The 14,834-nt window shown below is 37.8% G+C and overlaps 1 protein-coding gene across 8 annotated transcripts in view; it reads right to left on the bottom strand.

The window, feature by feature from the left end:
* Positions 1 to 14,834, bottom strand: part of mast2 (microtubule associated serine/threonine kinase 2) — a 166,012-nt gene that overhangs the window by 74,615 nt on the left and 76,563 nt on the right. For 2 of the 8 annotated variants that reach the window (XM_077198616.1, XM_077198619.1), the window contains exon 1: positions 9,746 to 11,460. The exons of the other annotated variants lie outside the window; for them this stretch is intronic. In XM_077198616.1, coding sequence (XP_077054731.1) covers positions 9,746 to 9,784 — 39 coding nt within the window. In that variant the 5' untranslated portion in view covers positions 9,785 to 11,460. Of the gene's footprint in view, positions 1 to 9,745; positions 11,461 to 14,834 lie in introns of those variants that run through there. 8 annotated transcript variants of the gene reach the window in all.

Raw genomic sequence — 14,834 nt, 5'->3', positions numbered from 1 at the left:
TGTAAGAAAAAATCGATACACTTAAGTATCGCGATATTTTACTTGGCAATACTGTATCGATTTTCAAAAACGCAATATCGATTTTTTTTTTTTAGTTTACGTGCAAAAATATTCATGGTTCAAGTTTATGTTGTGTTTAAAATCCCTACCACTAGATGGCTATGGTGAGACGCACCACTAGTCTCTCGCCTAACCGCGTCTAACTTTTTGCTAAAAGCTAAAAACATAGCTATGGCTGAACCCCGCATAAGACCGGCTCCTGCTGCATTCCGTGCTGAAGTGTGGAATTATTTTGGTTTCCAGAGTAAAGAGGGCTCTACAGATATCGACAAGAACCATGCGGTTTGTAAACTGTGTCTGGGAAAGATTAAGTACTCTGGTAATACCACGAATTTGAGGGCACATTTAGCAAGACACCATTCAGACACTCAGTTAAGCGAACAGCAAGCTAAACGAGTCGACCCCTCACAACTCACCCTTGCTCAAGTTCAAACGCACAAATTACCAACGACTTCAACTCGTGCAACCAAAATAACCCAGTCGGTAGTTTATTTCATTTGTAAAGACATGCGTCCGCTCAGTGTGGTTGAAAACGAAGGTTTCCGTTATATGGTGCAAACAATGGAGCCTCGTTACACTATACCGTCCCGGCAACACATCACTGATATCGCTGTGCCCAATCTTTACAAGGAGGTTAAAACAAACGTGCTGGAATGTCTAGCTTTAGCTGAGAAGGTTGCCTTGACATGTGACGCTTGGACGTCTAGGGCTAGGGATTTTTCCGATTTCTTTTTTTATGTATTGTGACAGGGTCTGTATTTATTTTATTATGGCTTACGTGAGCATATAAAAATGTGTTCACCAAGAACCTGTGAGCACAGTCCCAAACTGGCAGTTTGATTTTGCTTTTACTGAATTGTTGTTTACCTAAAGTAAACTTGTTTGACTTTTATGCACATCATGTCTTTTTTCAAATAATACTTTTTTCTAAAATGATAGTCCTACTTTAAAAAAAAAATCGCAATATATCGCATTATGCACAGTATCGGAATATATCGCGATATATTGAATCGTGACCCATGTATCGTGATGCGTATCGTATCGCCAGATTCTTGCCAATACACAGCCCTAATAGGGATGCACCGAAATTTCATCCTCCAAAAATTATCTGCATAAAATGGCATTTTCGGGGGGTTTTTGGCCGAAATATAGCCGAAAATAGGCTATATGACGCCCTGCCGCTCAGTGCATGATTTTTGAATAAGTGCATGATTTTTGATTGTATAAAATACAATCATACAAAATTTACAATAAGCTAATTTAAAATAAGAAATCATTAAAAAAAAAACATTTACAATTTATTAGAAATAATATATAATAATTATTTCCCAAAAAGTTTGGGGCTATTGTTTTTGCACTTACTACTAAACAGATCCCATGCTCCTCTGGGAGAGTAATTAAGTCATATTTGTCCCATCTTTGTCTCTGACATTCTCCCACTATTCCTCCTGTCCCCCATGACTGAGAGTCTGAGTTCATTACTGGTACGCGAACAGACACCTCTCCGGTCGACAGTATTCGACTCCCAGATGCTATCAAACTCCCTGACACACAAACATCTTCAATTCACACTTCTGGGATATCCGCCACCCCCCATAAACCATGAACACAATCCACACACACACTCAGCACAAGCGTCTGCACGTTAGCGAAGGAACCTCATTTGTCTTAGTCAAAGAAAACAGCTACAGAATTTTCCTGAATAATACAATTACTAAAATGCGCCTCTCAGGAAGACAATGAATGAGCGCTTGTAGTAGAAAATGAACACAAGAAATGAAAATGAATTCACAGAAGGTAAAGAAAATGAAAATATAATGAGGAGAGAAAATAGACTGGGAAAACAATAGAAGATGGAACCACGCCACACCCAGACAAATAAAAGAGCCAATGTAGAGAAAGAGCAATCAAGGCATGGAGCCCATGTATGTGTTATGGATGGCAGAAAAGACACCAGATACACAGAGAGACAAAAGGAGCAATGGTGCTCATTACTAGCTGAAGGAGAAACGGCTGTCTGAGGGTGGACTGAGGTCTGGCTCCCCAGAGAGGACACCACACGAGAGGCAGACGATCAAAAACCGCCCCCAACTGCGTGAACAGACAGACAAGCAACCAACATACTGCTATTTTGCTGTGCATTTGATTAATGCCTACTGAGAGAGGTGCTATAGCAGAGACCACTGACTTCAAGTGCCAGACAAAAGGAAAAAAGAGAGATAGAAGCAAAAGGAAGAAGAAAAAGAAACAGAGAAAGGGAAGTGACCGTATTATAGTTTCCATCAAGAGAGAATTGTTAGTTCTTAGTGTAGGAAAGGAGTACAGTGTCCTCATTTGTCCAAACCTGTTGTTTTTGTGAAACTGTTTTGAAACAATATTTAGCCTACGGCCAAGTATAGAAAGGGGGGTGTCCAGACACTATTCTGGAATCTTACTCTATTCTTCACCCACAAACCAATAAAAAACTGATTTAGATTCACTAACTAAATATCTGTGGCAGGCTTTTTAATAAAGGCAAGGTTTTTTGTGCAGCTTGACTTTGATCAAGGGTCTAAAAGGCAAAAGCTTCAGTAGAGGACACACTTTATTTACAACCACTCATTTAACTCTAAAGTCAAAATGAAATTAAAATGTACACTATTTATTTTAACACATGTTCCTGGTCTTATTAGTAATGATTCATTAGTGCATGTCATTCCAACTGAATTTTGTGAAAAATAAATGTTTGCGTACGTAATCTTTCATAAAAATGCAATGACTCACTCTGGCTCTGAAATGACCTTCCTTTTTAGTTGACGTCATCTAGGTTGTGCAGATATAGAAAATTAAGTTAATCAATAGCTATATAACACATTTTGAGGCTAGTATTGTAGGTGATGCAAAACATAATAGTAATGGCAATAACAGTAAATAATTTATTTATCAAATCTTCCTCAATTGGCTGTAACCTTGATCCGAATCCATTTTGATATGGACCAACCACTTTCCACAATTCAATCAATTCCTGATGAACAACATCAAGCAATTTTCTTCTTATTGAATATCGTTACACTGTAAAATGTCACGTTACATAGGCCTATATAAAATTTGCTACTGTTAAATATTTTACACTGTTTGTGATTTGCGATTTTTATGATAGCAAGCCATTTGACATTGATTGAATGTCTTTTAGTGTCTATCTTAATGTTTTATCTCTAAGACAAGGGGGACAAAACAGATTAAGCCTCAATTCATTACTGCTAAGTAATACTGTCTGCCGTGAAGCCACCAAACCAAGTCTGGGTTTGTGTGTATGCATGTTTCAATCTCTGGCAGCTGAGTCCACTCTCTTTCTGGCACTTTCCCCTTCACCCCCCCTGCCTCCCTCCTCTATTCAGTCTAAAACGATGAGCTCATGCTCTCATGTTGGTCTCAAAGTGGGCTTATTGCTGTGCCCATAATGCATGTATCCCAAGTCTTTGACCGAGGGGCCGGCATCATTGCCCATACCCCAAGTAGGAGCAAGGTGAAATGCATATTTTAGACAACATTGTCTGAAATCACAGCCATAGAGCTTTAAAGTCCAGGTTTGTTAAGCGGTCTCAACCATCCTGGAATAAGACTAGGCTTTACTGTGCTGACAGAGCAGCCATAAGTATACAGCACAACAAATGGATGAGAAGTAAATGGAATATGATTGCAAAAAAAAAAAAAAAATTGATGATCACTCGATTAGTCTTTTATATTTATTCTCTGCCTTCTTTATTTGTTACATCAATATCATGTATTTTCCTACCTTCTGCCTTTTTTCAAACACAGGCCACATTTGCCTTGGTTAGGAAAAATCAACCACAAAAAACTGCACAAACACAAACACACTCTAGCTATTTTTTCCCCAGGTTTAGGTTTGATCAGGTGAAACAGCTTGATCATATTACAAAAACATGCAAAACAAGTTTCAGTTAAGAACTTATTTTCAGGGAAACAGGTACTAGGAAAATACAGTGAAAAGTGTTTAGAATGCACTGTACTGTTATGAGGATAGAAAAAACTAGGACACAGGCATCTCGGCAGTCTAAACAACCTTAAAGAGTGAACTTTCTTCAACCAAAGTATGGTGCAATAGAATAATATGACTTCCACAGTGCTGGTGTTCATTCGAGCATGTCTCATACTGGCCGAAATGGGGCTTAGGACAACCTCTACAATTGGAAACAGTGTACATCCATTTTAAAAAGCTATTGTTAGTGTATACTAAGTGACTGATGTGCAGAAAACAACAGGCTTTTATCCTTAATTATGATATCAACGTATTCTTTGGGGTAATTCAGTATTAAAAGAGGAATATTAATGGTAAAGTAAATCTCTGGGGAAACTAGACTAATGCCCATTCTAATACACTGCTGAGTCATCAGAAACCATCCCTTTAGCTTCTTAGTAAGCGGCTGTTCTGGTCAGAGCGCGGTCATGAGTTATTTAGCAGCTCAATAGCCATGACTGTTGTTTTTACAGTGCAAAAATATAATGCTGCGTCAGTATTCACAAAGTGTCAGTAATGCCTCAAGCCAGGATCTGACAGAGACAATAAGAAACAGAATGACGAGATTATCTTTTGAAAATAATTTTGTGATGAATTTTCTAAGCTGAAGGTTTGAAGAGCACATTTATAAAAGAGAGCAGCAATCATTGGCGTCCAAGCATATTAGAAAAGTGAAAAACATGACCACAATTGCCAAATTCTCTGAATAGATAATGTGGATGACTTTGGTAGTGAGTTTCAGCAGATGTTGTATGCCAAATTTCATGTGAATTGCACAAATTACCTCAGAGTCTGCATTACTCTGGTCTGGTGTGAAGATCATTCATAGAAATTAAATACTGTATATCACATCAAGCAGACAAAAGGGAAGGACCTATTTGTCCTAATTCTGTTGTTGCTTTTTTTTAAAAAGTTTTATACTAAATGTGGCTGTAGATGTTGAAAAAAATTGAACATTGAAATATACTGGCAAAAAGGTACTTTTTAGATGGCCCTAAAAACCTGAAGTTTTTTCTAATGAATAAGCACTGCTTACGTGTTAGATTTTGTTTCTCTTACCTGCCCAGCTAGAGATGCAGCCTGTATCGATTCCTTGAGAATGGACAGTCTGACTCCGTACCAGCTCACAGACCGCCTGCAGGCTAATGACTTTCTGTACTCATCACTGTCCAATGGTAGCATCCTAGAGCAAGCCATGGCCATAAGTGACCAGCATACTCCCCAAACACCAGCCCTTCACCATTCCCTTTAGAACAACTGTGCCTGATTAATACACCTTGAAACCTTTTTGACCACTTTAATTCTGCTAAAGTAAAAGCAGATTACTTGATATACCGCTATTTTTGCTTACACAGCCACAACACGATAATTCCTTTCTGAATTAGAACCCTTTCCTTCAATATTGGTAGTCTGCCAGTAGACAGATTAAAAACACAGAAAAAAGTGTAAAAGTAAGAGAGAATTTATTAGATTTTTTTGTTTGTTTGTTTATTATATTTCACTGGTATTAATTTTAGTACTGAAACTTTTTTAACAACAACTCTAGAGAACTTTTTTTAACATAAAAATAAGTTGATCCAGTTTGAAGAAAGGAGGGACAAGTATTTATCAGTGCCAGCAGTTGAAAATGAATAAGCATATAAAAGTGGGTCAGGCCATCGTGGTTGATAAAAAAGCAATAGGAGTCAAAATGTGCCATTACAACCTGAACTACCACCAAGAGCTCATCCCCCAAAAGCTGCACCATCTCCATCACCTCCTCCCCTTCTTTTCCGATTCAATACAGCCCACAGGTACAATCTCCAGATGTCTGAAATCCTCGCCTACAAACGCACCAGGGCATAAGAACAATTTAACACTCTAGCCTGTCAGGAAATAGGAGAAACATAAAGACAAAGAGCCTAGCCGCACATGTACGCTCCTCTCCTCCTGAGCTCATCTGCACCTGAAGACCAAAAGCACTGACACCATCACCTCTATCTCTAGCTCATCAACACAAACAAAAGAGCTAGAGAACAGAGACCTGCATTCTTAGTGTTAATACCTTGACAAAGGGTACACAGTTCACCGATTAACTGCCTGAAACGGCAAGGTTCAAATTAGGTAATATCTTCGCAACACAGATTAAGTCACACAAGAGCATGTATGTAGCACGCAAAACTGAATTCCTGTGGATGCATTCACCTGAGTAATCATGAGAAGAAGAAAAAAATCAATTGCAACATCACCAGAGATAAGAGTGAAGAGCAAAACACAGCATAATCAGATTTTACCGCTCACAAAAAGGTTATTTATTTCACTTTCACTTGGGTGAAATTTTCATTTATTTCACTTTCAATTGAGGTGAATTTCCAAAGAAGGAATAAAAGGGAGCACAAAACCTGGCATTATGTAACATGACGATCTCTACTTAACCTTTAAAAATGACTGAAATACTAAGCTGTCATATTTTTAAAGTCTGAAGTGTTTAAATAGGCTATATCATATGGTTTCATTTATTTACAGTCAAACCAAAAATTATTCAGACACCAGATATAATTTTTGATATTATTTTACTAGTAGGTGCAGGCCACTATAGTTCATTTATGTAAGCGAGGATAGCAAAAGAAAGTAAACTGTGACATATTATACCCAAAAAGTCTTCATACAGTCATACAGACTATACTTTTTAATAAAAATTTGGGACCAAAAATTATTCAGACACTTTAACCTGACCATGTTTTGCTTTAATTTTTTGCTTTAATTGCTAATGCGACCTTTTTATACCACAGACTGAACAAAATTTATGCTAATTGTGTGCTTAAATTTAACAGCTGATAGCTATTCAACCTAATTCATTTGTGACAATTCTAACAGAAGGATGGACAAAACCAGTGAAATATTAGGCTAACTGATTTGATAACTCTGAGTTCTTGTCATATTGTATTACCATTTTCTAAACTATAGCGAATAAACTGTGATAATGTGAGAAATGTTGAAGGTGTCTGAATAAATTTTGGTTTGACTGAATGTGTAGATTAATTTATAATGCTGGACAATGTTTCTTGCATCAAAAAAATCATCATTTAGTTTTACATGAAGATTTAAGCCATGGACCAACAACTTTATTTATCAAACCTTCTTTACGTTGTGATTAGTTTACAAAACAATCTGATATATACAATCACAATGGTAGGGCCGATACCATTTATTTCAATAATAAATTGGGTAAATTACTTTATACACTTTTACAAAACAGTTTATATAAACTAGGGCTCACAAATAATACATTGCGATACACGACGATTAAATAAATTGTGAACAGAGAGCTAGTTAGAAATAAACATCAGCCAATGCAATACAATATTTATCTACAATGAATTGTTTGAGCACTAAAATGCTAATATCCCAATCCCAAAATGCTAATAACTCCATATCCCAATATACTACATTGTTTGCCAAATATGAACAGCCTATACATACAATAAGTTACATTGTCAGAAATAGTTTATACTTATTCATTAACAATTTAACAATTTGTTAACGTGTTTTACGTCATAGTGCCTAATAAACAATTTAAATCTGTGACCAAAGAGTGTTTGATTGTCAGGGGCATGTGGATGACCACTGATATTGAGGGGGAAACATTACCAGGTCTGGGCCTCAGGAGACCACTTAGAAGCATTACGGAGAATCTCATCCCATAAACACCCAGGGCATGGCATCTCGCACTGGCCAGCCATACTGGGCTCGCTCACCATGTGACTAACTGCTCAGACCACTTTAGAGCATTAAGGGAATGCATGGCTTAAAGCCATAATGACCTATTCATCAGCAATCAGTCAATAGGTTCGTAAAAAAAATATGGATTTCAAGGAGCCCCAGAGAAAAATGTGGATACATTACTGTTCAAAATTTGGGGGGAGAATTATTTTGTTTGTTTGTTTCAGACAGTAAAGACTTTTACAAAAGTCTGTTACGAAAAAATTCACTAAAGACTGGAGTAATGGCTGCTGAAAACTCAGACTTGCCATCACAGAAATACATTTAATTTTTTAAATATATTAAAATAGAAAACGGCTATTTTAAATTCTAAAAATATTTCACAATATTACACAATATTTACTGTGATTTTTGAACACATAAACGCAGCGTAAGACTTATTTTAAAACATTAAAAAAAAAAACGTACTAACCACTTTTGAATGGTATTATTTGTGTTTCTAGTGGTGTTGTTCAGATTCTGCTGATGCACTCAGAGTGATTGTAGAAACAGGATATGAAGTTAAATGAGATGTTACAGTAGATAGCGGAATAAGCCCACCGCTTCATCTCACTGTCCGGTTCTGGCAGACAGAATGGCCTACGGTGGATTAATCGAGACAAACCCCCCCACTGCACAGCTGAGTGAACAGACACAACACAGAGTTCAGCTCAACCACATCCAGCCCCACAGCCAACGGGCAAAAACACAGACACCCTACCACAAAAGACAGCACTGACCACAAGAACTGCAAAGTGCCTTAAAACCTCCGCTATTACCCAGAATGGAAGCAAACTGTGCCTGTGCTGCCCTTCAAAAGCGAAATGCATTTCATTACACTTCAGTGCAATCCTGCACCACTCTATTTCACAAGTGTCATTTAAATATTGTACAAATTACAGCCGGACATTGCCATTTCTCTTTTCATCTTGCTTACAAACATCTTATCTTGCTCACTGAAAACCCCTGCGGACAATGAGCTAAATTATACAATCAAATAGTTTCTCAAATAGCAGTCTGAATCGTGCACTGCATTGTGTAGCTAACACTGTGCTTAAATGAGTTGATACTAAATGTATATATGCGATAGGAAAAACACTCTTATACATCTCTTGACAAGTACTTTGCTAAATTTGTGAACATAGCCTCTTGATGCTGAGCATTAACTCATGGTTAATGCTAAGCATTAACTTTTGCTTCATGGACTTACTGAATGCAGTTACACAACACACTCTTGGACTGTTACAATATTACGGAAAAAACAAGACTGGAGGGTGTAAAAGAGGTGGCCGTGCAAAAAGTCAGGAATATTTGTTGATGTGTGTGACTACATTCCCAGTTTAGCATCTGCGTCAGATGGTTAAGTCTTGATGTGTGTGTGTGTGTGTGTGTTTATATATATATATATATATATATATATATACACACACACACACACACACAAACACGCTTGTTTTTATTGCTTCACATTCTAGCTCATAAAACACTGAGTCATGATGATGACTGTTGACAGTTCCTGTAATTCAAATAAGAAAGGAGACAGGAAAGCTAATAAGCAAATTATTTGAAGAATAAGGGCTGTCCCTTATTAAAAGCAGATACAAGAAGGAAAATGCTGAATTTAGCCATGAACTAATTTGAAATCCCTCCCTGAGCACAGTAATCTGTTATCACCGAGACACATTCGAAAGGTACACACTGCTTGACAAAACTGGATAATTTGATCCCAAGGCAGAGTTTTCTTGCTTTCTGCAGTGCTTACATTTTTTTTAATGTGCTGACACATCACAGCAACAGTGAAAAATAAGAAAGGAAGCAAACCGAAAGGATGAAATCTGACTAGTCACATATTTGAAACTGGAGTAAACTGGAGAAAAACTTTCAAACAAGTTTTTTAATAATGTTAGAAGTATCGTTCATCCTTACCTGAAGGCCTCTCCGCCGTAATATACTGGAATCATCCATTTTACTGTCTTGTATCTTGTATCTGACTTTAGTCAAGTTGTCTCACTTTCCTCATCAAGGATAAAGTCCTCTACCCAAGAATTATCAGAAGTCCATGAGACACAAATGATCTGACAGAGACCAGGCTTTGGATATTAGTGCTGAAAATTAGCTCTTTGTTGATGTCATGCTCATCCACAGCAAAAACAGATGTGATCATCCTATAAGATTAGCAAATGGCAATTGAACAACTTTTCCCACTTGCAACAAGTCTTGTTTGTAATATTTCTCACTAAATAGCATCTGACATTCATGAAAATAACAATGCACTCTACTTTATATAGATTTTCTTACAGGTATTCCAAAAATGGACAAATTTGAAGAATATGATTCACCATGAGGACACTGAAAGAGTCAATTGAGAGTAGGAGAACATTTCAGGACAAGTCTTTTTCTCCGTTCACTGTTTGCTTCTGGCAGTTCAGAGAAAGGAGTGCTTTGAGAACAGCGTGTTTTTGTACCTCTCTGTCTCTTCACTTTCTCAGAGTGAGGAATGGCTGGAAAATAAGCGTCTCCCTGAAACTCTTCCTTCATTCATCCATTCAGTGATCTCCACTGTCATCCAAATAGCTTTTCATCCCAGGCTAAAGGAAACAAAACAGATTTATTTTCCTGTACCTCTCCTTCACCTTACTCTGACACTCTCAGTCTCCAGAGATTCCCAGATATCTTCATTTCTATGGAAACTACAGCCTCTGCATAACCGGTGAACAGTTAATGATAAAAATGGCACCTCGAGGGATAGAAAAATATTCAGGCCAGCGCAATCCTCCAGAAATGCAGAATCAGTTTAAGGGGCAACAGACTCCACTAAATCAAAGTTAAAGTTAAGTGTAACCCCCAGTGCATCCATTCACCTAGTAGGTTAATTCAAGTCATCAAGTTAGTTGTTTATCACTTGCTTCTGCCCAAGAGTGGCTAAAAGTGGAATGGTGGAAGCAAGCAGAGAATATTTTCAGCCAACACTCTAGAGATAATCTGGAAACAGTCAGTAGCAGCAGCAGGAGGAACGCAGGCACTGCCTGCCCACTGACAGCACAAGGCAAACAACAACTCCAGTCAGAGCCGCATGGCTGAATTCCATTCCCCTCGGCCGAGAGGCCTCAGTCTCTCATTCGCCAGGAAGGCAGGCGGACCACAAAAGCTGCACTGGCAGAGCTGTCTTTTCAGTGGCAGGTGCAAACAGACGCTGCACTCACGCTGATTGCTTGTCTGCTTTTTCTTCGCATATCTTCCCGGCTTCATTCAGCTTCCTCAGCTCAGCCTGATGAACTGGACTAGAGCCAAGAATGGTCTCCTGAAAACCACTGAGACTGAGGACAAGATAAAAATTCCATGCAAGAGGAGTGTCAGTCAGAGTTTCTTCATCTTCTCCCCTGTCAAAGCGCTTAAAGCGGTCCGCTGTTTGTGAATGGGCTGCCTGCCGGAGGGGCTGCAACGGTAGAGTGACAATCCAGTCACATTCAATCTTGTCATTTAAATCTTCCGTTTGTACAGTCTTCTATCAGTGCACATGCAGGTGAATAAAGGAATTAAATAGCTGTATTTCTTTTCTTTGCTTGTGCTGTACATTAAAGCCTTCTATATCTTCCGTTTTTCTTTCTCTGTTCCTTGTAAGCTGTCCTCCTCCTCTTCCCAGCGCCTCACTGCTGAATGCTGCTTTATCTGTCCTATCAGCCAGCAACACATCCAGCCAGCCAATCAGACGCACACAGGCTCAGAGCTATTTGCATAATATGAATGGGGGAGCCAAAAGGCTCCACCCCTTCACTCCCTTCTATGCGATTCTGCTCACAACACTCTGCTTTACCCCAAAACATAAAAACACACATGCACAAAAATAATATTTCTCTCCTTTTACTATTCTACCAACAAGCACAAAATGATCTATTCTTTGTGCCTCTCCTTCCTGTTCAAATAGCGCGTCTATGAAGAAAAATAAGTGATGATATCAGTATATCCGGTAATGACAGTCTAATGAGATTGTGCATGGCTTTCCTTCAGTACAGTGATACATTAGCAGCGGCTGTGTTCATCTCAAGGGACTACAGGAACAAAAGCAAGAGGGATTATCGTCCATAGGCAGAACATTGCCATTGCCAACACCATACATATATATGAATCACCCACCTCTCCTCTCTCTCCTTGACGTCATAGAAGCATAACAGGCAAGATAACAAACGTGAGCATAGGAGAAAATGTATGTGTAGTGGAGAGAAAGAGAGAGAGTGAAAGAGGGAGAAGTGGAGAGTGAAGCTCTGTCCTCCTACGCACACAGTGAAGAGCGGACAGAGAGTCATTATATGATCAGGTGAGTGCCAGAGGAAAAGCAAATTATGTGTTTGGGTATTCTGTGTGCGCATGTCTTTGTAGTAAGATCACTCACAAAACCATAGTAACTAAGTGAGCAGGCACTATAAGAATACAATCAATAATCTGAACTCTTCATTCACAAGTAGATTTGCAAAAAAAAAGTAATTATTACTAGCTTTGTAATGATTAATTCTGTAATTACTAGGACTGTCAATTTACCATGATTAATTCCAAACAAAAAAATAAAACAAAACGATTAAATCATTTAATTATGCTCCCTGACCTACACACAAATTACAAAAAGAATTTTCTTAAATTACTTTGAAAAAAGACGGAGGGCAGCAACAGCTACTGAAGCTGTGGAGTTATTTTCCACAGCAACATAACTGCTTTTTGGCATTTTCAGCCATGTATGATTGATCACTAATATTACTTTGTTGTTCTTTTTTAAACTCAAAATTTAATAAACCACATGCAAAATGTCATGTGATTCACTCTTTTTTTTTGTTTTTTTTTACAATATGTTTTCACAGGACTTATGTCTATACATGGATGTAAACACAGATGGTGATGGCCCTGAATCTATGAGAGGAGAAATAAATAATGGCGATTAGGTGAATCACAAAAAAACAAGTCAATGACTGACTGTCCATTAAAAAAAATCAATTCTATATCTCTTGAAGAACTATTCCCATTTTTATATCTCTAGTCACTATCCAGTCCAGTTCACGATAAACTCCAAAAACCTGTTTGCAGAATTGCTTTAAATAAACTGTCCAGCTAAATAAGCAAGATAAAGCAGCCAATGTGACCTCATTGCACCCTTTACACGCACTTGTATATACAGAGTCTGATTTATCACATTTAAGTTCAAGGGTTAAAGGTCAAGTCATGGACTAGAAAGGTAACATAGCCCACTGCCACAAGGCTTATCAATGAACTGTTCTCTGAAAAGAGGGCACTACTATCTCATGTTTAGTTACTCAGTAACTGAAATTTTGCCAGTTAGCCAAAGGTGTGAGAATGAGGCATCTGCTGGAGACAGCCTACATTATTAACATCTTCAGCAATATCTGAAGGGCAGTGTGAAACATTGGATCAAGTATTTTTACACAATGTTATCATAGCACTAGCTGATTTATGCATCTAAATCCAGATAGTGTAAGTCAATCCATACAGGTCTGTAAACATTTTATTGAGCTCCTAAACAAAATTTACAATAACACATATGTTCTAAATGTGATGATGGTGAAGTCAGAAAAGAGGGGGGTGGACTGGATCTAAATGCAGATAAAACTCATTTTAGCAAAGGTAAACCCAAACAAGAAAAGAAAAGAACAAGAACTGAGAACTAAACCCTGACAAAGAACAATGAAACACAAGGGCTATGCTGCATTCACACCATGTTGTAATTATGAGATGACAACATGTGACTTTTTACTCTGAGCCGTTCACATCCTCAGACTTGGAATTATGCATATCTACGGCAACACTATCAACGGCAAAATTAATCTGCAACATTTCGGTGGTAGAGTGGTCACGTGGTACAAGTTGGAGCTCTCAGAAAATTCTGAGTTTACAAGTTGAAATTATGAGTTCTACAAGGACGTAAATGCTGTGCAAGTCGAAATCTCACAATTATGCAATTGCAGTAATTCCGATAATTCCAATATGGAGTGAATGTACCTTAAATATACAGGGAATAACAGGGGAAATAGGGAAAACCTGGAGATGATCAAGGAATTAATCAACAAAGATACTACTACTTTGATGCAAAACTAAAACAGTAAACGGATAAATAAGTGTCCAAAACCAGACATTAAGGACTGCTTATAAGTAGATAGGTTTCCATACAGGTATTTGTATGCAAAGTTTGGAATTGGAATTGTGTCCCACAATTTGGAATCAAAGACTCAACCCACATCTCATTTAGGTCACCACTGAGAAAGAAGTCTTTTTACCTTATTATTGTTGGGAAAGAAGGATTCAAATGAATTGTATGCTGTAAATATACATTACTAATGAACCCGCTTTATTGCAACATCCTGTGAGGCTTCAAGTAACCGTATTACATTACGAATGTGAGTCTGGCTCAGTTACACTCACTAACTTCATGGCATGAAAAGCTGACGCATGACAAATATTCAGACTGTTCATGTAATAAGATAGTCCTGACCTAGCACACACTCCACGACACTGCTGCTGTTTCAAATCTGAAGCTACAGGAATGTTCAAAAAAAGCATACTACCATAAGGGCCTGAGGTAACTTAGAATGATAACTATATTACCATGCACACAAAGGGCATTAGCATTATGTTTATTATAAGCGTGCACAGCATTCATATAAAAGTGAGATGGAATTAGGCTGTCAATGTGTTTATTGTTAATCAACAGGGATATTTTTTTATCTCAAATTGACTAACAATATCTATCCTTTTTCTTTATCGCTATTATTATGTAGAGGACTTCACTACTCTCTGAGAGTACCAATTATTTACTAGTTCAGTTACTCTTTTCCGCAATTAATGTTTATGGTCCAAATTTACCACATTTATCTGAAAATAACTTCTGAAGGCATGGGGTCCAGGCAGTTAAACCTCTTCATGATCACTGTGAGAAATGCTTCCCTAAAATAGTAGATTGGGATAAAACTAGACTGGGATTAAAATGGTATAAAAGCATAATTATTTCACACTG

This window comes from Siphateles boraxobius, unplaced genomic scaffold (genome assembly GCF_051911475.1).
Source record: "Siphateles boraxobius isolate OS27281-9 unplaced genomic scaffold, OSU_SipBor_1 41, whole genome shotgun sequence".
NCBI classification, from domain to species: Eukaryota; Metazoa; Chordata; class Actinopteri; order Cypriniformes; family Leuciscidae; genus Siphateles; species Siphateles boraxobius.
This window is presented reverse-complemented; position numbering and strand designations above follow the sequence as displayed.